Genomic DNA, 24,640 nt, shown 5'->3' on the forward strand with positions numbered 1-24,640 from the left:
GAACATTAGAACTCATGTCATTTGGACCTTTATTTCCGAGAATTTACGGCCGCTATTAATTTTCCTTGTTCCAAGTCTTGGTTGAGAATTTGAGAAAATGACGTCATTTTCTCAAAAATACCATACGGGTTGAAATTATAATAACAATTAGCACAGCAATTCGCATAAAGAATAACAAAAACTTTGGCTCATATATTCCTGCAATTTTTTACATGAATTGTTATCATAATTTCAACCCGTGCGGTATTTTTGAGAAAATGACGTCATTTTCAACCAAGACTTGGAACAAGGAAAATTAATGGCGGCCGTAAATTCTCGGAAATTAAGGTCCAAAAACCACGAGTTTTAATTTTCGTAGAAAATTGAAATTTGGCAAGATATCTAGGAAAGACCTAATGAGTACGAAAATGTAAAGAAATGGATATCGAGAATTTCATCAAAGTGGCACTTTAAAGCTACCTGTATATGAAAAGGTAACCTTTTCTGAAAAAAAAAAAAATTACTATAAAAAAGGGAAAGGACTGATTTGGACCTTGGGGCAGAGCATCCTTGTATATAACTTTGTTAGGTCCCTTCCCTCTCCCCCCAGGCATAGCTATATGGAGAAAATTTGTATTGTAAAAAATAAACATCCCCGCTTCATTTTGGGTTCACGATCGAAACAAAATGGAACTTTTCTGGTACAAGATGTAGCATGGGTTTATCGTTGCAGAGTATCTTTTTCAGCCAAACGTTTTCAAGTAGCCCTTCCTGGGAGGGTTGCTGAAAACTGTCTGAAATGATTCATGTATATAATATTTGCAGAAATACTCTTCTCTCTATTTCTATTCACCAGCTAGCTAAAACCAAATTGTATACGTTTGTCGCAACATAAAATAAATAAGATTTCTGCAATATCTGTTGTCCCACTAAAGCAAAATTGTGCAAAATAGTCTTGGCATTCTCATGCTGATTTTCTTAAAATTATGAATGTCAAAATCACGTGATATAATTTCTGCATGATTGCAATGTAACAATTTTATGATGAAACACTCGAATGTTAACTGAACAAGGACCACAACAAATTAAAAATGCAAAATGAACTGCTGACTCACTAATGTTATACATATTATAACTAACTCCTCTGACTGGGTGTCAATTTGGGACTGGTGAATATGGTGAACTCTCATTTAATGGCTTCATTATGCAACAGACCGTAGAAGTTATTTGACGTTACATGCACAATAACAACGTTCCAGTGCCAATCAAAATTAATCAATATATTCCATATTAAAATTTATAAGCAGTCTATATAAACAGCCTGTAATTTGATTTTTTATACTTGCTTAGTTACACTGTACATGTACTACTTAAGCTTTCAAAAGGGCTTCAAAGTCATTTCAAAAATTATTAATTTTAAACTAGTTACAAATGTCAAGTAAATGTCAGCAGGGACATGTATGCTCTGCGGACCTATTTTTTGCCTTCTAGTGGATTCTTCAACGTTCCAAATAACTTCTAATACTCCCAATCCACCATTTCATTTTTTTTATTCGCCTATTTTCTCCTAGACTAACCAAATTCATTCATGAGCTGGCTGACAAGGGCCTTTGATTTTTTCAATCAGTCACCTTTGAAAGTCTTAAACATCTTGTTTTGCGGTCTACAAGTAAACATTTAACCAAAAGATGTATGTATGTTTTTGGACGAAAAATTGACTGTGTTCAGGCTTCTCGGTATTTTTAATTTTTTTTCGTCTTTCCCTTTTCTCCTTTTCTTATCTCTTTGTTGCAGTGGTTGGCCTTCATGATCCATCATCGAGACGGGAAATTGTTTCCATGGAGTAGCCAAGTGTACTGGACGGAAATTTTACTCCGAGTTTTTCACTCAAATTTCAGAGTATTCTCGTGCATATTTCAGGCCCAATTGACCCAATCACTCTGATCTGGGTATCACTGGGAGGATCTTTTCCTCTTACAGAATTTGAATATAACTGATACCAATTTTGGCCAAACGTGATGACGTTAAAGGGGAAAAAACGCCGCTTGTCACGGCCGGTTACAACCGGCACAGGCGTCAATGGGTTAAAAAGGTGGAATACAGTAAATCCGCCTCGTATTAGCGCTTCCCCTCAAATAAGCGCCCCTTCGAATAAGGCCCCCCCCCCCTCCTATTGGCCAAAATTGAATAAGCACCATAGCCCTCGAATAGCCCACCTCCCCTTCTCCTCCTTTTATGGACGAGTACTGAGACAACAAAGGATATTTCGTGTTTAATCATGGGCAGCTGATGGTAATGAAGATCTTCTGGTTCATTGTAAGCCCAACTAGCAGCTGCACAAAATTCACACAAACCACGCATAAGGACGCATATGCATAACGATTTCTTTTCAGGCAATACTGAGATCTGCCATAGGTAACTTTATGAAAACGATGGCTGCCGCGGCAAATCTCGAGGGAAAGCTTAGAAACCATTGTGCTCGACGTACGATGATTGCAACGCTCAGACACGAGAACGTAAATTCCCTTGACTTTTCCTAACTGTAGGATACAAGAATCTTAAATCCGTCGGCAGCTATTCCATAGCCTCAAAAGAGCAAAAGAAGAGGATGTCCTTTATAATCAGCGACAGGTCCGCCGGCAGAACTCCATTAAAACCTGTTCCATGCAACTCACCAAACAGCAACCCACAGAGCTCTACTGCATCTGCCAGTTCAAACCAATCTGCTTCGACTTCTTATTCTGGTGCGTAAACTGCTAAGTGTGGAAGACCACGTTCGAAATAAAATCCGTTGAACTTAGCACCAAACCCGTTTGACAAGCTGAATTTTGATAGCCAATCATATCTTTTCACGGTGCGGGACGCGCAAAACTGTCACACTCTCCCTCTTTCGCTGATAAATTTGTTGACTAATGCACTACAGCAGTTGGATAATTTTGTTGTTTGTGTTTTGAGGCTCGTCAAAATAACGCTCAACTCGTAAAAATATACAGCAATACTACACACCAAAACATCTATTAAGATATATGTATTTGATAGGCAGTTACGATATTTACTTCTTTCCTGCTTGTGCGTAGTGTTATACATACATACGTAGGTCAAACTATGGCAACAATACAGCTTATTATGGACGTACCTAATAAAACCTAACTAATACTTAACCAATAAAATATGATTATTAGTCTTAGATAACATTGTTCCTTTTTTTCTTAAAATTTGTAGTATTATAGTTCTTTTGAAAAAAAGTCGCTTTACTTAGTTAGACTTTGTTGCTTACGGTGCTGCCTTGAAACCCTCGAGCTTTCATGAGTACCTTGATGCACTATCAAAACAGTTCAAAACGTGATGGGCCTGTAAAGGTTAATACCGTTCCTCCCAAATTCATTTTTTGTTCGTTTGATTGCGAGAAGAGGGCCCTTGGATTCAGTGCAAGTGAAAAAAGGAACTAATCTCTTGTTCATGCCTCGCTTAAACTTAATTAATTTAATAGCTTATCTACGTTTATTTCGATATCTTAAAGTCAGTTTATACACTCCAAGACGTCACAATCCAGTGTATTCTATGGAATTTTACCGGCACTTCTGCCCGCTCATATGTGCGGACTCTCCATTTCGGTAAACATAGAGAGTGATACCCCAGAATAATAAAATTTACTTCATTGGCATGTTGAAAGAGAAACTGTCAAACAAATTTGGTACCTGCCCTATAGCTGCGAAAACTACATGCTTCTTTTACCTTACTTTAAGTGGAGTCTTTATTGGCTCCATAATTTCTTTCATCTTTGTCGAATAAAAAGTGAAAAACGAGCTTAAACCTGACTACCCTGTGTTGTTTTAAAGTCTTTTAGTCAGAGTACACATCACGCCATCTTTGGGCCGAATCGTGAGTCGCTCAATAACTTCGCCTGACTGACCAGGAACCAGAGAAAACTTGAAAGTCTGAAGAAAGCGTGACAGCAGAATCTTGGCTTCGATCTAGATATGGGAAAAGGAAAGATATAATAATAATAAACCCCGCAGGAAGATATTGTTCACTGGATTTGTTTATACCACTGGTGAAATGAGAGAGTCAGCGAGAGCGAGAAGTATGATGCTTAAGAACAAAAATAGGGGAAATTACATGCCCGCGCGTGGATACGAATTTTATCTTCGAGTGTTCAACTGGATATCTCACAAGTGAGCACAGCGAACGAGTGAGATATTGAGTTGAACACGAGAAGATAAAATTCGTATCCATGCGTGGGCATGAAAAAAATGTTTATTATATATATCTTATTAGATGTTTTGGTGTGTAGTATCGCTGTATATTTTTACGAGTTGTGCCGTATTTTGACGAGTTAGTAGGGCGAGTCAAAATACAAACAGCGAGTAAAAATATAAAGCGATACTACACACCAAAATATTTAATAAAAGATTTATTATCCAACTGCTGTAGTCGATAAATTTATCAGGGAAAGAGGGAGAATGTGACAGTTTTGCGTGCACGCGCCGACCTGTCCGGCAAACAGGTTTTCTACCATACAAATAACTGTGCGATATCGCTGTACATTTTTACTGTTATTTGGACGGTACTCGCTGCAGTTGGATAATAAATAAACATACTAATGACGACCTTTTCGACGATTTTCCGAAGATTTCCGACCACTTTCCGAAGTTTTATGAAGATTTTCCAAACATGTTCCGAAGGCCAGACGAACGTTTCCGAATATTTTCCGAAGATTGCCGAAGATTGCCGAAGATTGCCGAAGACGACCGAAGAAGATCTGAAGATGCTTCTATCGTACATTAACAAATTTAAGAGTAGTTAAGGGGACAAAAGAAAACTGTTACTAAAAAGGAATGATATCTTCACAGTGTGAAAGATAAAAATAGTATCTTCACTGCGCGTAGCCTGCGAACGCAGACGTATTTCCGGCTGTCGCTTGTCTCCGCCGAAAATAACGTCTGCGAACCCGAGCCAAGAAACGATTTCTGTGACGTAGGAATTTTAAGCCAATTACAGTTTAGCTCAAGTAGCCCCAGAGCTACTGCGCGAGGCATTCGCTGCGAGGAGCACTCGAGTTTCATTCTAGCATGGAATCTGATTGGTCATTACGTCACAGAAATCGTTTCCTGGTTCGGGTTCGCAGACGTTATTTTCGGTGGAGACAAGCGACAGCCGGAAATACGTCTGCATTCGCAGGCTACACTGCGCGCGATGAAGATATGATTATTTAGTAGAAGGAAAAATCCTCGTATTTCACTGGTGTTTATATAATAAACATTCATTTAATCATATTAAAAGCCTGGTCTCACATAGTTTTTTTAGTCTGCACCTCAAAGCTACCTTCCAACGCAGAAGCTTTCTGGGCTCGTCACGCAATCTTCCCTCCTTCACGGTCGTTGGGGAGGAACGCGTGACGGGTTATAAGAACGTCAGCGAAGGAGGCTACCTTAAAACTGACCATTGTTCAAGCGAGTTTTGCAGCTTGATCACAGGTATTCATTGTGTCGATTCAATCCTTTTAGTTCATGCTTTAGAAAAACTCGCGCGGATTGAAATGCTGTTTGAAACTTGTAGCTGTTTACACAGTTATTAAAGTCGCATGACCGTCAATTCCTTTTCTTGAGTGTTCCTGGGAATTAAATTATCAAGTGATATTTCTAAATCTTTTCTCCAAACATCGGAGAAACGAGAAAGCAATGCCATTTTGCAGACGACCTCCAGCCACTTCACACTAATGGTTTACACTGTACGAGTAGTTCAGTCAATTAAACTGCAGCATTTGCATTAGTATACTAATAGAATTCTACTTAAATCGGTATAGATGACATCTGCTGTCTAAATCAAAAGATCACATCCGTGCTTAAGATGAAACCCGTACTCAGATCTCTTGTGTGGGAAGCCAATGGCGTAACCCGATAGATATCGAAGGATAGGGTTCAAATTACCTGCGCGAACTTTTTTCCAATGCAGTTGCGCGGTCCAAGTGAAAACGGGAAGGTAGTATAACAAGACCTAAAAACGATAAAAGAAACAAAACTCATTACTGTATTAATTTCAGTATTGACTGGCGTCAAACATCGTCCAACTGGTCATGCAATTTGCTGTAAGAAAAAAGCTTCAAAGTGTAAATAAGGAATAAATATTTTGTTTGTAAGTTTTCTTTTCTCCAACATTATTGCGGGCAAAACTAATTGAACTTGTTCTACACATGCCAGACTTTCTATTTTGCCAGGCATCTTGTTTCGGCAACAAAATGATTGCAACAATCCTATGAGATGTAACGATACAGGAATATCATTCCGATGTATTGATTCACTGACGGTTGTAACACATCCACAAACCATACAAATTTTGTAAGTAGAGCACGTGACCCGAAAAGAGTTGACATAAGCGCCTAATTTCTCCCCCAGTTTTAAAGATGATTTCCAGCCTGTACTGCGCAATCTCAGCACCCTAATGTTTATAAACATTATCAGAAATCTCACTCGAGGGAATGCAAATCGATGCTATTCGTTACGAATCACATACCTTATCTTTGAGGCCTTCCAACTTCTTTTTCCAACAGCTTCATTGATTTTTACGGCTGCAAAGTTGTTTCATCAAGTTATATGAGAAAGAACGAAGCATAAAGCTTCGACCGCTTCGCATCCACAATTTACTTCATGTAAGTAGTTGCGAAATGTGTACATTTTGTGATGTCTTACGTGAAACAAGACAAAAAACGCAAACAAACTCTCGAGAGTGCGCAGCATGGACTGCAAATCATCTTTAACTCTTGTAGGCACAAGTCAATCGTATCCTTCGAAAAAGTTTCACGGATCGTCACAGAGAAGGTGACTTGAATTACCCGTTTGTACTCTAACACATGTACCTTCTCACGAGTTCTTCATTGTCGAATCTGTAAGGATTGAACTCTTCTGGGTTGGTCCAAAACTCAGGGGAGTGACTGTTGACGAAAGAGCTCACCTGCAAATTAACAAAAGTACCTTCACAGTCCAAGGTTCGTAAAAGTCCGCGCGTGCGCAGTTCCCACTAAAGCCGCCGCTTATTTAATGTCCTTGGCAGTATAACCCGCGAACAAGCTTTCGCAATGAAAGTACATGAACAACGTTCAAATAGACAGTGTTTGCCAGAAGGCAGATATTTGTGACAATTCAGTAACATCTTCTTTGATGTAGCAGCCCTTAGTTAGTAAACTTATGCGCGAACACCAGTAAGAAGAAACAAACAAACATACAAACAAACCAACAAAAAACAATTGTAAGAAAGTTATGCACCACTCTCTAAATATTGTAATTTATTTATTTATTTATTCATTTAGTTATTTATTTACCATTAAATTGGTATTGGCAGGGATTTTGTATCCACCTATATCTTGACCCGTTCCAGAAGTCCGTAAAGTGGCAGCCACGGGTGGATACAGGCGCAATGTCTCCTTCATTGCCTGGTAAGACAACAAGAACAACTCTTATCAGTCAGTGAGTACGCATGGACCTTGCCAAGAGAGAAAGAAAAGACCACCCTTAGGCAAGTGCTTTCTACATTTCTTTTGTGTCTTCATACTTATGGCCTGAACCGGGTTGTTCGAAAGGCGGACATCGCTAACCCAGGATGAAAAGCTAGCAAAAGAATCAATTTTTCTTGGAGAACAATGTTTTTCACTGCTTATGTTTTGTACAGAAAAAGTTGAATACCAAAGTGTATAAAAATGAACTTTGCTTTTGACTCAAGATCAGTTATATTCTGTGTTGGACTTAGAAGGGATTTCACGGATTTTTTAAGGGCTCTACCTAAAATTTAAGGACTTTATTCAAGACTGTGCGAGTCTTTTGTTTTCTACATCTTCCTTGTGTCTACGTACTTATAGCATGGGGAACATTGCAAAGATTTTGGACCTTCCCTTGCGCGACAATGTTGGAAGAAACACTTTACCAGTCCTAGCTGGTACAGTTTAGCCAGGTCGTCAAACGCAACATTCTGTTTATCTCCCAGCACGTCAAACACCTCTCCAACCAAGCTATAAAAGAATCATTTATAAAATACATTTGTGCGCTTACAGATTGTTGTAACATTGAAAAACATCCGGAAAAAACAAAAATTAAGATGACTTTTCAAGGAACCGGCAGAACAAGTCATTAGCAAATACTTACATACAAATAATACACAATATTTTAGAAAAGAATATTAGTATTTTAGGTTGCGACAAAGGAATTGATTTTAAGGAACAGCAGTCAGTTTGTCTAAGCAAAGTCACCTCTCCATTATCTCAGGATGGCCTCCAATCTCAAGAAGACAAAACGACATCAAACTCGCTGTAGTCTCGTGAGCTGAAAAAACAAATGATGTCCAGTGTAAAGTGTGAAAAAACCAAAACCATCTAGTATAACTAGTGTGAAGGAAAGGAAACGTGCAAACAAGCCAACAGTGTACTGTGAGCGCGGGAAAACAAAACCATCGTGAATCTCGTGAAGGATAGCAAAAACTAAAAACGAGGAGCTAGGAATAGTGGTCTGTGTCACAATTAAGTAATCGATTGATGAGTAGATAACTACATACATGGTAGTTGCTCTCAGTAGCATGCAAAATATGTTATCGGCAAAAAAAAGGAATTAAGACAATTATAAGAGTAATTTCAAAATATTTTGGCCTAATCTAAACTAACTATCAAGACAAATAGACAGAGGAAAAACAAAGAAAAAGGTTCTCCTTTTCAAGGATACTGTGTCCCTGGGATGGAAGCCGGTGGGATGGGGGGGGGGGGGGGGGAGAAGCAGAGGCAGACACAAAACTACCTGGCTTCGCACTATGGAGAAGGAGAGAGACAGACAAGGATGCAACTCGTGGATAAGGGCCAGACAGGCAGCAAAGAACCACCGGCAGTGGAGGGGAGATGTTCGGGCTTTGTGCGCCTCCGGGCGCGAAGAGATTTAACTTTAACTTTTCAGGGACTTGCCGTTCGTTTTAATCAAAACTGCTTTCACTTAAGGACGGTGCCTACTTTTGTTAGTGCGCACACGTTCTGCGCATCACGCAAGCCATGGTTTAGCTCCACGCACGCGCTGGGGCTGACATTGACGCAATCAACTACGCTATCACGTACAAGACTAAAATGAAAGCAAAATTTTCCTACTGTGACCAAATCAGGTTTAATGAACCTGTACTTAAACCAGGAACACCAGAATAACAGCATATCGCTAACCACAAACTGTTTACGTCTTCCAGCTGAAAACCTAGCTATTATCTGTCAAAAATTATACTGAAATCCAACAGTGAACATGTACCTGCAGATGGCGTAGTGCGTGCGCAAAACAAGTGCGAGATACCCAAATGTCTCACTTACTGGGGAGGTGACAGGAAAAAATGTAACGGGCACCGTAAAAGTTTTCAAAAAAGATCAATAACTTTAAAAAAACGCGTGGTTACCCCTACATTTTATGTTATGAAATGGAAGTGGCAAGTCTATTCAACACGTGATTAGTTTCTGGCTGTGAGCAAAAGGTATTTAGACTGTATTTTAGCTGAGCCAGAGAAAGGCTGTCAGATACGTTAAAAGCGCTTTTGCAACGATTTTGTTATTAAAAACATATCAAAAATGTTTTTTTTTTGTCACCATTTGCCATGTAGTTTAAAGATCTTTTAAATGTGTTTGCTTTTCTGTATGCAAAGGCGAATTCCATGGAAATCTGTGAAGAAATATCCTTTCCTTCTTTTTTTCATAAAAATGCTGATGTCAGCATTTTTGTTGAGATTAAAGGCTAATTATCTCGAAAAAATGCTTAGCTACCCACATTTTTCTTTGTGGATTCCAATAGCCCTAGCAAAGATCTACTTTTTCCGCGTGGTCCTTACCTGGCGCAAAAACCTTTGTATTTAGTAGGCACCGTCCATAAATTAACGTCAAACGTATCTTACCAGCAATGAAGAAAGTGAGAAAATCATCCAACATGTCCTCTATCCCAAGGTTTGGATCTGCTTCTGTAGAAAACAATTGTTTCATCAAAACAAACAAAAGAAAAACAAAAACAAAGCCACACTCTAAGAAAAGTTATGATTTTGGGGGGCATAAGTATTTACTTGAGATTATTATCCACTAAGCAAATTGGTTCACTTCATGTCAGACATTGTTGTCAAGAGATTCCTGTACAAAGCACAACTTTAAGACCTAGTTCAATAACATCCAAGCTACACAACAGTTAATTTTAGACAAAAAGTAGACTTGTCTTGTGTTAACGAAGCTTTTTCTGAAGAGATCAAAACACCGTTGTAGACACATCAGTAAATTTTTAAAGAATTTTTTAGAATTTTCTTGAACGTGTATTTCACAAAAGCAACTGCAACGCTGACTCTATTAGACGAAACACTTGCCAACCTACTAAAGCTGACGCAACGAACAGGAACCCAACACCTGTTACTACAGTGACTATACCTCACATTAAGGACACTTCTGAGACCATCTCACGGATCCTACAGCCCTACAACATCCGTGTACCCCACAAACCTACAACTACGTTACAACACTTACTGAAGAACGTTAAAGACCGGGACGAATCCAACAACAGACAGGGAGCAGTTTACAAGATCAAATGCTCCGACTGCCAGGCTTCCTACATTGGTGAGACTGGCAGAAACCTCAACTCGAGACTGACTGAACACAAACGAGCCACGAGAAATGGTGATGCCAACGATCAAATTGCTGTACATCATCAACTGACAAACCACAACATTGACTGGGACTCCGCTCAGTGCTTAACCTATAGTACAAACTACTTTCAACGAATGACTCTGGAGAGCTGGTACACTAACCTAGAACAAACGCCTCTTAACAGATGTCGACAACTACCGGCGCCTTACAAGCGACTTATCCACGATCGAAACGAAACCGACAACGGACCAGAATTATAACATCATCGACTGACAAACACTATTCACTCTGAAGATGACTTCCGCTCAGGTTGTCAAAACGTCAGTCACCAACAACAGTTCTTTTCAGAACTACCCTCACCCGCCGGACGATCACACTATACGAAATAATATAGTTATACTCCTGGGTTCAAACCATTTACTAAGGTACAGATATATGTCTAGATTTATCGTAGTAAGAGAAACCGGGCATCAAAACAAAGGGCAACGACAACACTGTGCGAGATCGCCTGAAAACGATGGGAGCTGCCTGTCTTTCTTAACTTTGGTGTTTTTGTACTAAGCATACGTTTTTCTATTTTGGTGAGATTGTGTTTTGGTTTTTGTCAAGAGATAATTACACGATTTGTAGGTTTTCATATCATTATAGATTTTCGATTTTTCATATAAACTTTGAGGATTTTCTCGCATTTCAATAGTATCATAAATCAGAGCTGATCGGTCACTTTTTGATACATGTGACGTTATTTTGGCGCGATATGACATCATAATTAGGTAGTGACACGTGACTGGGTCTGAAAGAAATATTCGTGTATATGAATGGTTTACACACCATGCAAGCTCGACTTCTTTGGGGTCAATACTCTCAGTCTAACAAAAAAATGTTTCTCAGATCAACAACTGGGTGGGCTCTTCACGTCTAGACCGTGTTGTCAGTGGTCGGTATGAAAGCAAGTCAGATACAGTAAATTGTTTTTACTTCATGACGCACTGCTACGTAAGCCTGCCGTTTCAATAATTGTCATATCTCAGAGCGCTGGTCGAGTTTTTAGTTTTAATTTAAAGAAAGGTTTTTAATTTTAATACACTCCCGTTGAAAATGATACAGAGTTTTCCATTTCACCTTTAAGAAAAGTCCATTTTAGTGCGTTTCTGTTATTTGATGAAAATTCTACGACGCTTTTTGGCATAAGCGATAATTTCCCTTGTTGAAGAGTGCCTTAATTATCAATATCAAGTTACCGTAAGTAACCTCCACTTGACTATTGATTAGAAATATAAATATACTATTGAACATGGATCTCACGTTTTCGGGGGAGTAGGGTGAGTTGGCTACCTTCGGGAGACGCTACTTCGGAATTTGACGACCGGAGCTTACAAACCTTGCTGCTCAATAATATGTTGTAATATATCATCAGGGACCTCTTCTCCCTCGTTCATTGCATTCTTTCTCTCTTCAATTACTTTCCGTCCTGTTTCACGCAAGAACTGGACTGCCTTGATAACACGCCGCTGAAAAGGGTACTGAAAAACATTCCACTGAAACAAGAGGAAACGAAATCAAAGGGCTCTTGGAGCCAGCTCATTCAAGTCAACGCCAATTTGCATTAGGTTCTTTGGTTTAAAGAAATATTGGTAAAGTTGAACCCCGTTAATTGGAACCCTCAAGAGAAACAATAGTTTGAAATAAGCGGTGGTTAAGTTTGAATAGATATCATTATTATTAAGTACTTGTGTGATAAGAAAATATCTATATGCCTTTTAGGGATTGGAAACTCCAGAGGGTGCGCAAGCAGTAGACGGAGAAGAGCGGAGATCACTTTTGAATAATTAATTGCCGTTGAGAGAAACTTTGGGGAGACTGAGTACCAGGTTTTCGCAAAAGGATTTCTGGAACGGTTAGGGTGACCAATGTGAGCTATGATTGGTCAATGTTCCCTTTGGAAACCACTGACCAATAGTAGCTCAAGTCTGGTACCCCAACCATCCGAGAAATGCTAGTGCTAAAAGCTGACACTCAGTTTCCCCAAAAATTCTGTCAAGGACAATTTGTACCACATGATCAATTTTGGCCGATGGCGACAAAGGACAATTTAGTGGTGAACTTATGTAATAAGCAATTTGATTCTGAGCTAACGATTTCTATGATGTGACTGTTGATGAGACCGAATTTGCTTTCAAGAGTGCAATTCGGAAATTTTAGTGATGGTGTATGACAGCTCAGCCAATCAGATTGCTGCATTTACATTCGTGTACAAGTAAAATTCTTCTAAGAACCATTAGTAACAGCTTGAATGCTATGCTTGTTATTACCTTGTGAAATGGTTGTTCAAAGATTGCCACGTGTATTCCAACAAGAGTCAGTGAAATGGCCTCAGTAAATTCAGTGTTCTTCCCACTGATAATGTCCATGTCCATTCCAAAGCCAACCTATAAACTCACGAGAAGCACAATACAGTGGAACCCCGTTAATACCGTCACCAACGGGAAATGAAAATTTAATCGTATTACGGGGTGGTCAGATTTCATGACTTGTCTATTTCAAGTGACGTCTTGTCAGACGTCAAAATTGCACTTCTAAAAAACTGTTCTCATTTTCTCTTCGAAATGCAGGTATAATTTTTAAAAAAATGAATCTTCAATCAGTACATTAAATATTAACAATGGAAAGATGAACATAACTGCTTCTAGCTAGTGGCCGTATTAACGGGTTAAAATTATAAAGGATAATACAGGTTGGGATTTCAGAATGTGGCCATTGCCCATATTAACGGGATAGCCGGATTATCGGGGTTTTCTTATAAGAACATTTATGGGTGTTTCTCTGGGACAAAAAAAAGACTGACATTGATGAGGAGACCGTAAGGCGATGCTCCACTGTATTTAAAAACATTCTACTTCGTGTTTGGATTATTGGCAGCATCTGCTAAATTAATTTTCTTTGATTTTTACCTATTCACACCTTACCTTACAAATGACATCTAATGCTGCTTGGTATAACTGATCATACATACAAACTTTTGTTTTTCCGTCAGCCATTGTGCCAAGATGTTCAAGTAAAATATTGGCAGTGGAATTGAAAGAACTCATATATTCTTTAAGGCACCTGATTTCAAACAATTAGGCAATGTATGATTGCATGACCTCTAAAACTCTAGAATTTAATTAAAAAATAATAATTGAAAATAGCAGCCTTAAATTTCTAGCTTACATATAACTGGTTACCATATTCATATTTGTAACACCCTGGAGAAATGGCAAGGTTATTCAGAGGTTCAAAATACCATTACCAAAGGAAACAATACATGGCAAAACACATCCTGTTTTAAAAACCAGGTCCCTTTTGTTTAGGGAATGAATAAAGTGGTAAAGCTTAAATATGAGAAATGGTGTTCTCCGTTTTCAAATGTTTGTATCATTTCAAGATATATGTAAGTTTTAAAAATTTGTAAAATATGCAAATTAGGTAGCTGATGAAAAAATAAATGATGATATTATGATGTCATAACTTCGTTAAAAACTTGACTGTTTCTGGATGAAAATGATATATTTAAAAATAGCAAACAGCATTTTCTTGTCGTACAGACTACCTGTTGATTTTTTAAAACGGCTTAGATAGGACAGATGAAAGTTTCATCATAGCAGCTCTATGGCCACATCTCGATATCTGCTTACTTTGGTGGAACAGTTAGTAATTTACCATTTAAAACTTTTCGATAAAGATTAAATTCTGTGAGTCAGAGTTCGCAGCTTAAAACATGGGTCAGATTAACAGCTGAGGCATCTAAGAATGCTGAATTTTCAATGCTGATGGTTTATTGTTTAAAAGTTAACTTCAAGAGGAGATAATGTGATAAATTTGTTAGGTTAGCCTTGCCAGTTGCAATGGAATGCTTACTTGCGATGGAAAGCTGGTCCGAAAGCGTCACGTCTTTTCTGCCAGGACTTAACGTCCGCGGTGAGTGAAATTCCATCACCAAGAAATCTACAGCAAAATATCATAAACATTATAATGATCAATCGCATAAGTTGCTTAGAGGGTGTGTGTGTGTGTGTATCTGTGTGTGGAAGGGGGGAGGTACGGGGGGCCCTAACTTCCTCTTCCTGCTCATTAACCTCCCGCCTCCTGTACGCGTCCTGCCTCCCATTATCCCGAGCTCCCGTCCCCTGCCCTGTGAAAGTGTAAGGACTATTTAAACATTGCTAGAGACAGTAAACTTGAATTCGTATCTTCAATTCTATCAATATTCATTGTACGTGATGCAATGTGAGAGATTAACAGGCAACTTTTATATTAATTTAAAAATGACTTTAGCTACTTTTACAGCAGTTTCACATTAAGTTTAAGCCAGCTTAAACTGGTGTTCATGGTGAATTGTTTCAAAAGTTTGAAGCTGAGAATTCTTCACCTGTTTTGAAAACTCGGCATTTTGTTTCTGCTATTTCAAAATTTCAAATTTTCTGAACGCATGGTAATTTTGCACTGTTTGGTGGAAAATTAAGATGTCAAAATACAGAATTGCGTGAATTTAGAGATCATCAAATTTGTTCTAATCGTTTGAAATTTCCCTCGAACCTCGACGTTTTGCGTTCGCAGGCTACGTTCTCCTCGAAAGACATCGAGATTCTTGGGAAAAAAAGCTAACTATTTCCCTCGGAAACAGTAACTAAGTGTATATTATCAATTTGGGCCCTGTTAAAACAATAAACGAATGATAAATAAATAAATAAATAATTAAAATAAAATAAATGAGTAACAATAAAAAAGAATGAATTAGAAGGAAAACTGGTATAAATGACAAAATGCTAAATTATGTCAATGCTAAATTCTAAAATGTTCAGTATAGGCACGCACCGCGTGCAGGAGTTATTGTTTTTATGAATTAAAAGCGTTTGGAGGTAGGAGCAATTCAGCGAACTCTTAACAGTTATGGTTAGGTTAATCCAACAGGTTTGTTTAGTTACGATGCACAGCAAAGTAGAAATTTAGAATTTATGACGTATCTACAATATGGTAGAGAAATCAGGCAGTAAGCTTTTTTTTTTTTTGAAAAAATAATAAATATTTACTGGCTGGTTTTGGCTGTAGGGCCTTCCACAAGGTTTTGGCAACTTCTCGTATTTTGAGCAACTCTTTCCCGTTTCGAAGATATGATCAATCATATCTTCAACTTTTTGCGTTCTGAGAAATTCGTAGTTTTCTATCAATTCTGAGAAATCGGAGCAGCTTTTAAGTGCTTAAATTGGCCTTGCTTTCATATTTCACAATATGTTTTAGTAGACAATTTATTAATTCCCTGTGAAAAAGGAGCCAGATCTCTCCTCCCCCCTGGGGCAGATCGCGGGTGCAAGATGCAGGCAGCCGGTCTGCTAGGTCAGCAAGGGTTTTAAAGAAAATACAAAATGGCGGACTAAGATTCACACTTGACTGACTCGAGTGTCTCAGGTGAAGAATATTAATATATTAATATTAATATTGACGCATAGTCTTTACTCGTACATGTTTTGATTTTAATTGAGGACAAAGTTATACAAACAGTACAGAAACTGGTCGGAAAAAGACTTATGGACAAAAAAGAACACAATGTTAAGCACAAACTAAGAAAAGTTTTTTTTTTTACCTTTGTCCATAGATGTAGCTAGCATCTGCATACATTAAAGGATGTTTTGGAAGATCGTTCAGAATGAGAATGTCCTTAGAAATGAAAAGAAACAACAATAAATTAGTCAGAATTGCTAAAAATAAATTTTTATAAGGCCACTGCATTAACATTTCCTACAATTAAATTAAAGGAACGAATTCACGGCTCGGCGCATGTACAAGCTATACCAATGGCCTCCGTTCAATGTAATCTACAGTTTTAGCCAACCCTGAAAATAGAGTTTCTGATTACAATAGGTGAACCTGGCTTGAGCCTGCGATCCAATCGAAACCCTGTACCTGGGCGGCAGTCAACTTAAAGAAAAAAGTGTGACCTCGATGAGCTGTAAACATGAGCCCGCGATATGGTCTTGTGATAGTGGTCAACGCATACCTTGTTTTAACAGGTGTCAATTGAACATAACATGGATGCCCAATATCAAAGATGTGCGCTGTAACCTTCCCCCCCTCCTAATCTCTAAGGGAAAAGCCTTGGGAAATAGGTTGTGGCAGGGTGACATTTCAAATTGATTTACATAAACGGGACGTACTGACGTGCGTATGTACGCACGGACAATCACTTGACCAGCAAAATTTTTAGCTCCATGGGTTACCAAATTTTTTATAAGCAATGGGGCTCCGCTCAAGCACCTACGCCGCGCAGGAGCTCCGCTATCAATATTCTAACATGGCTCCGTGGCTTCTAGGACAAACTTCTCTATTTGGTGGTGTTTCCTTTGCATCCAAGTCTATTTTGGGAATTGAGAGACAACGGACAATTTAAGTTGACAAATTAAAACCTAAGTTAAAAAAAAAAGGAAAAAAAAAACCCTCCAACATTTGATCATTTTTGGGTGGCAGTAAACTTATATATGTCTACTGCTTGGCACTGACACGTTGTATACAAGTTTTAACCTCTAAATTTCTCAGTACATATGGATTTGTGAGCCAGCCATGAGTAATTAGTCCACATGGTAGATAAGACTTCTTCATACCTTTATAATCTCTGGATCAGACACTATAACAAACGGCTTATGTGCTAACCAAACAAGTACCACCTTGCCATAATCCATACTCCTGTGGAAAAATACAAAAAACAAAAAATTGAATCATCTCTTAAATTTACAGTATAGTCAACAAGTACCTCCCAGGGTTCGAAGCATAGAAAAATGATATAATAAGAACTTTATTTCCTTCTTCGCTAAACTGACTTGACCCTCGACCCAGTTATAATGCTCACACATCAACTGTCTATTAGCCACCCTCCGGGTTTAAAAAAGGACAGCGGAATCCCGATTTTTCGAACCTCCAAGGGAAACGAAAATTGGTTCGAAACAGCGGAGAGTTCGAGAAATCGGGGGTAAAATTACAGTGTTCGACGGAGGAGAGGGAACTACTTTTGGCTCGAGTTATTGGGAAGTCCGAAAAAATGAGGGCTCGAGAAATCGGGATTCAACCATAATGACATCTTATCATGCCCATCATAGTTACTAATACAAAAGGCTCCACTCACATACACTCCGCCTTGCGTGGTTTGAAATGTTCCCACGCACCCTGACTAATACAACACACCTCACACTAGCTTGCAGCCTGCAACTTTGCTTTCCTAAACGTCTTCCTAAACTGCTATACATGGGCACCTTTTTTAAACAAGAGGACAGTTTTAACCAGTTTAACCCCACGTTCCAGTTTAAAGTTCTCTGAGCTTCTTGTTGATGACTGTTACGAGAAACGATGGAAATGTCTCACGTGCAACAAGCCATATCGAAAAAAAACCCCAGAAATATATATAATATTTAATCACAGGAATAAACTCAACACTGATTAAGTTTTTAAAAAACTAAATAGTCACTAAAGCCCAGTTCCAACTTACCATTGAAGAAATTTGTACTGAGTGTTCCGTCCACTCTGACGATATGAAACTATGTCATTCACATGGCCCAGAAAAAAACTAATTGATATAAAAAAAAAAACAATTTAAAATCTCTGCCAGTGTGGTTTTAACCCTTGAACGTACAAGGGGAGGGGGTGGGTGGGGTGTGCCAACCCTCATAAGGCTTTTTCAAAGTTTTGAAAAGGCGATTTACTCTAAGGGGCTGAAAATTTCAGTAGCTACAAGTTTTGCAAAATAAAGCGGCTAAAATAATTTTAGATCGACCGCCGTATTCATCTGCGTCGCATGCATTAGCGACTCTGAAGTGGATACATTAGAGAAAAGGCGTTTCCAGCGAAGATGTGTGCATGTATACAAATGTCTAAATGGATTTATAAATCACGAATTGACTTTAGTAACACAACAACATCAGCATAATTATAACACCAGACATAAAGTCAATCTTAGACTCCCCTGCGTTAGAACGAATTGGGGAAAACAAAGAACTGGCTATCACGCTGTTCATGATTTTAATTCTCTCAGCCAGATAATACGAGACTCTGCTAATGTAAATATTTTTAAGAGACAGGTTTTCAATTTTTTAACTTAAGTGTTTTATAAATTTCATATTTTTAGTTCTATTAATTAGTATTAATCTTTGAGGTCCGTTTCGAAAACCACATGTACGTGAAAAAGTTTCCTCAATAAAGATAATTATTATTTTAGCTGTTCTTTTATTTTCCGCCGAAATTTTGATATGTCAGTTGTGTCCATCATTTTTAACGACGCCATGGAAACCATCAAATTTCATGTAGGTCTGGACAAAAATTATTTCTTGACTTGTTGAGAAAATAGTGAAATCCAAGATGGCGGATCCAAGATGGTTTTCATAATCAACAAAAGTGGTGTCATCTTGTAGAACAAGCTCGGGGCTATCTACAAAGTAATATAAATTTATTTCGCTGTGCTGTAACAGAACGAAAATCCAGAGGGGGTTCCAAGCGCGACCTTGTCAAATATCCCCACCGTTGGGATGTTGTGATGTGTCAAATTTCTTACTATTTCCCGCCCACGTGAGAGCAGATTAAGTCAAATGCCGGTCCCCTTCCCTGGGGCTAAACACTGACTGGTGCATTAAGAGTTTGATGTCGTTGTTATTCACGAGCGATCGAGTGAGCGAGCGAAGGACTGAGCGATAACATGTAAAACTAGTGAATAGAACGAAATCATGCTACGAGAGACGACGATCCCAGTGCACCATGAAAATCTTTTGCAATCTATTTTAAGCTCCGCGTCACGCTGTGAAATTTATTTTTAGTCTCGGTCCCATGATCGTACGAGTTAACAGACAAAAAATCGGTTTGTTTTGAACTACCGCCCTGCAAACGTTTACTTCCCCGAAGTTTTCTTCGAAAACAGATCGAAGCTGTGTAATTCCCCCGCATGAATTATTAATGCACCAGTCATTTGAAACCCCGGGATCCCCCTCGGGCAAGACGGGGTAATGCGAGGAATTTCACTTCATATTCACTCCATTTTGGTCCTCCGGTAGGCAGGGATTGCGCTAGAAATCACGGTCTTCACATTACATCCCAAACGGGGGAATAAGTGGCGCAGTCACTCCATGGTCAGCGGTTTTAATTTTCGCGCGGCATGGTAATTTTGCATAAATTATTATCTCCTGATCGATCGGATCATTCTGGGATCATTGAAGCGAAATACCGAAAGTTAAAATGCTTTGCAAAGTTTCTTTTTGCTATGGATCAAAGAAGGCTATTGTAGCAGAAGATTTTCAAAGTTTGCAATGATCTCGCAGTTTGTGAGATTAAGTTTTAAAACAGAAAGATTTTCAGTAACCTTTATATCTAAAAATGACCTTGGTAAGTGTAGCGCTAGCTGCTTTGAAACAATGTATTCATTTCTCGGGTGCCAAACAACATTATCATCCTTTTCACCATCCCTTGTTACACTTGGCTATAACAGGTTATTTTTTTAGAAGGGAGTACGGCGTCCGTGGAACACTAGGGGGCGGGGGAGTTTACCATTTAGTTTTCTCCCGGGGACCGGGGACTTTACTTGCTTTCACTGGCATAAAAGGTGAATGCCCCGCTCATGCCCAAAGGGGGGAAGGGTCCGTGGGTTTCAAATAACTGGCGCATAACAGACCATGAGCACGAAGTGCCGAGACTTGTCTAAACCACTCGAAAGTCGTTTCTTGAAAAAAAGTACTGAACTGACTGAAAAGTTTTTTCAAAGCGCAGGAAAGTTAAACTATTTGTTTCCCGTTTCCTAAAAATTTCGCTCCTAAATTCCGATGAAATTTTTTTCATTTTAAATTTCGAAAGTAAATATGTGTTATATTGATCAGAGTTAGTTTGTCCACAGACTGTCTATTTTGTTTTGAGTCCGTCGATCTTCTCGCCCTCAGGATTTCGCGCGGCAATTTTTTCCCGCGGTTTTCTTTCGCGTCATGCACGACAGACTAATGCTGTGTTTAGACTTGAACGGTTTACCGAGGTATCAGAGTTTACTTACCTAGGTAAACATTTTCCGTGTGTAAACGCCAACTAATACTTTGGTAAATGCCGCAAAAGACAAAAGAAATTTAACCGAGGTAAAAGTTGTAATTACCCTGTGATCAGGCATGGTTACAGTTGGTAACCAAGGTCAAGATGACAGATATACCGCTTGTGGCGGCGTAATATTTCATTTCCCGCGGTGAGCAGATTGTGCGACAAAACGTTTCTTTTCCAGTTTTGACAATCTTGGGAAATAACATGGAAAAATTGGATCGATCTTCTTACGGCGAACAATCCGTCGCGTAAAAGAAAGCATTGTATTTTTCATTCTCAGTATTATTTACAACTTTCTCTAGACAAACTTCGATCCTCTGTTGTGTAATTATTGCCGATGTATTTTGCCACCTGGGAGGATGCTGCATACACAACGTATCCATGTTTCTACGCATATAACAATGCTTACTCTGGTGATGATCAAGCAACTGAATTTTCGCCGCAATATTATGGAATGCGGTCCTCGCCTATGAAAATGATGGCACCTCAATTTGCTCCTGTTCCACTGCGGTGGGATCCTCGTGCAAGTTCGATTTCATGACGTTGTTAATGCAGCGCGGGCGAATGTTGAAAGATTAACTTGAGTTATTTGAGCCGGTATAAACACTGAACGAATGTACCAAGGTTAAGTAACTTGACCTTAGTAACTGTTTACCTTGGTAAAAGCTCAAATGTAAACACAGCATGAGTGAAAGAGGATCTATTCGTAGTCTACTCAAAATTATTATTGCTGGTTTTCAGTGTCACGCTATTCAAAATAGATCAAAATAAAAATCAAAACCGGTCAATAGATAAACTCCAGAACCTGGGAGATGAAAGAAGGTAAATATGCAGACTCTCGCAGACTGGTCACAGCAATTTTTCTTATGCGAGATATGCGGAGAAATTTTTTACTCAAATTTATAGAGATTTGTATGGAGACGCCAAGCTGGAGCCCATCCGTATGGGCACCAACATGGCGGCCGGAAACCAACAGAAACATCTGTCACTGAGTTTTGTTGCAAAAGCGTGAATTAATCCCTCGAGGAACTCTAAAACATTAAAATAATACTTTTCCTAAGACATAAACTGTTCAGATAGCCAAGGTCCCCGAAATAAGTCACGTTTTTAACCATCATGACAGCTCTCTAGGCCGTCATGTAAATGCCGCGTCACGCAAAAGCTTAGAAATTCAAGCGTAGTACATTACAAAACCAAGAACCCATTCGGAGCGAAAATTTGCATGAATGTTAGTTTTCAGCTGCTCTTATATATCATTTAAGTAAAATCTTAGGAAGATCAATAGGTCTTGTAGTTCGAATTTTGGTGACGTCGTGTGAAAACCAGCTATTGTTTGTCTTCATACATTTTTTTGGCTGATCAGATCTTTTGTAGATCCTACGTTGGCAGCGTTTATCGTATGCGGTCCCTTGCAGTTTCTGGTTTCTCAAAATTACTGTACGTGATCAAACTGCAAACATGCGATCGCGTTACGGGTCAGTTGAAATCTCATCCGCTTAAATGGTCGTCGGCGCTGACAAATTGCTAAGTTTTCCTCACGGTAGTTTTGTTCTTGGTTTCTTCAAGAAAATGTGTCAAATTTCAGAAGCTGTTATTTCGGAAAGCCTCAGCTGATAGAACGTACAACCCGATTGGTCTGAGGCAATTTTAAGGAGGTGTTTAGTAGACCTTTTTCTACTGGGCGGTTTGTTGCCCCATTTCAGACCATGTGATGATTCTCTTGAGAATTTCTCCTTTCAAATTTTCAAATAGTCGTGTGCATATGAATAACTAATTTTTAGATGGATGAAAGAACTATTCTCTAGAGAATATCATGTGGTCTGTAATGGGACAACAATCCAAGAAGAGTCCAAGAGTCCAATCCAAGCTGGATTGTATTGTATTGGACAATACAATCCAGGAAGTGACATCGTATCATTTCTCGGAAAATGCCGGAAAAGTACTTCTCTAATTGTGCAGCTGTATTGATGGAAAGATTAATCACACTGATATTCACGCTTGATATGAAATAAAAGAAACAACTGTGCAACGACTACTATCAAAATATTACGGTTAAAGGTTTTGCTTAATAAGAACCCAAAGTAATGTATGGTGGCCCGGCATTCACATAGGAAAAGTATGTTAATATATAATAAAGTTCACAGTTGCTTGTGATAATACATTGCTCGTGACTAGTCTTACGCAGCTCGTTTCGTCACGGCCAAGGGACTCATCACAGACCTTTCTGCTTGGCAAACTCGTTGGGCATTGCGGTCAAAGACAAAATTATGACTTCAATCTCGCCTTATACCGCATTAGGATTCCCGACCGCACAATTCAAGAGAGAAAATCGACAATAAAGTTGACAGTTACTTGTCTATAATCTTTGTCAAGAATAAAAATAACAAAAAAGTGAAAAAAAACAGAGAAATTAGAAAAAAAAAAATAAAAATTAAATAAAGTTAGAAGAAACATAAAACAAAACAATGAAAATGAAATCGAAACAAAATGATGACATAAGAAAACTAGACGCTTTGCTACGGGTACCAAGGCAGTCGTTATACTGAGAAGCACTAGCTACGTTGCAATTGAGCTAAATGGTCTGCATTTGAAGTCGTACGAAATTTTTACAAGAAAATAACGAGAGAATATCGTTTAGTTCGAAATTTTAGCTTTATTATACTTTACGACGTTTCTCAGAGCGTTTTACTTAGGTGTACTCCAACAGATTCATTCGTAAACAAATTCTCTAACCTTTCTGCTCTTGTTGCTCAGACGTCCTTGAGTTCATGCTGGGATTCTACTTGGTTCACGATCACGTCTAAAAATCCGATGACGCTTTTGGAGATGAAGAGTTGATAGCCCCGGTTGATAGCCCCTTTGGTATAACATGATTCTTGATAAATTCACTCAAAATGTTCGCTCGTAAACTGATCTCTCGTAAGGTTTGCAGACCGACCCGTTCCTAAAACGCTTAACGTGCTTTAGTGTTAGTCTACCGCGAACGGTGTGTTCGTTTTTATGAGATTTCATCGCCCTAGAAATCAAGGAATCCGGGCTAACTTTTCACGATGACAACTTCTGTAAATTCCATGTGCTGTACGCATGCACAGGTGGCACTTGCGCTTTAGAGACCAGAGGGCGATTTATGACTGAACGAGGACAAAAAAAAAAAAAAAAAAAAAAAAAAAAAAAGAGAGAGAGAGAGAGAGAGAGAGAGCCGAAATTTAAACCCAGGCCTCACTGCCTGGGTAAATATAATAACACAAACATGACACTGTAAATTAAATCAAAACGCTGATATTTCATTTTTGTTTTAAGTTTGTTATGAGAAAGATGGGCCATCAAACACCACATTTGATTTTCAATTTGTTTTGAGTTTACTAGTGTACTCGTATACTCGATCAAATCCAAAGGTCCCTAACCTATGGTACGGTTTAATTGTTTATCACACCGGGTTTTCGCATTCTAAGCACCCAAAGTAATACGCGATATGTCAGATCCCATGTGTGCACGAAAGGTTTGAGAGCAAATCAAGTGAATGATGCAAAACATTACCTTGGCATCGGTGGACTTGGGATGTGGGCAAATTTACGTCTTGTATGAAGCAAGTATACCGCAAAAACACATACCACGAGTAACGATAGCACAACCAAGGCACCTGCTACGTACAAAATCAGGTAAACCATTTTGCGTGTAACAAGAAAACGGGTCCAGTCGGCCACTCCCAGAAAACAAAAATTTCAGTTAGGAATCTGAGAGAATACGTGCTTACGTTACACTACCAGAGCGTTAAACCATGTGCCAATTATGTGAAAAGTCATGTGAGACACGTGAAATATTTTACCATGTGAAAAGTGCATTGAAAAGAAATACGCCAGCTGTGAGTTTTAGACGGTGTGAAAAACTTTTGGAAATCTTTTGTCAGTTTCACATGTTGCTTCACAGGTATGCACTACCGTGTGGCAC

At 38.8% G+C, this 24,640-nt stretch overlaps 1 protein-coding gene across 2 annotated transcripts; it reads right to left on the reverse strand.

Annotated features, from left to right (window-relative positions):
- Positions 1-1,405: 1,405 nt before the first annotated feature.
- On the reverse strand, positions 1,406-24,640 carry LOC145481764 (cholesterol 24-hydroxylase-like). 2 transcript variants are annotated; one of them, XM_081460293.1, is made up of 15 exons: positions 24,230-24,640; positions 18,120-18,197; positions 17,242-17,323; positions 16,227-16,300; positions 14,504-14,590; positions 13,573-13,711; positions 12,919-13,035; positions 11,988-12,144; positions 9,877-9,939; positions 8,219-8,291; positions 7,897-7,981; positions 7,298-7,408; positions 6,836-6,930; positions 5,910-5,976; positions 1,406-3,953 (listed from the first exon to the last, which is right to left on the reverse strand). In XM_081460293.1, exons 1-15 carry the CDS (start codon positions 24,358-24,360, stop codon positions 3,813-3,815), a joined length of 1,500 nt encoding a protein of 499 aa, XP_081316419.1. In that variant the 5' UTR covers positions 24,361-24,640; the 3' UTR covers positions 1,406-3,812. The 2 variants fall into 2 exon arrangements, with proteins under 2 accessions (XP_081316419.1, XP_081316420.1); XM_081460294.1 differs by having other exon boundaries at positions 1,407-3,953; positions 23,426-24,319.

The sequence above is a fragment of the Orbicella franksi genome, chromosome 3, assembly GCF_964199315.1.
Source record: "Orbicella franksi chromosome 3, jaOrbFran1.1, whole genome shotgun sequence".
NCBI lineage: Eukaryota > Metazoa > Cnidaria > Anthozoa > Scleractinia > Merulinidae > Orbicella > Orbicella franksi.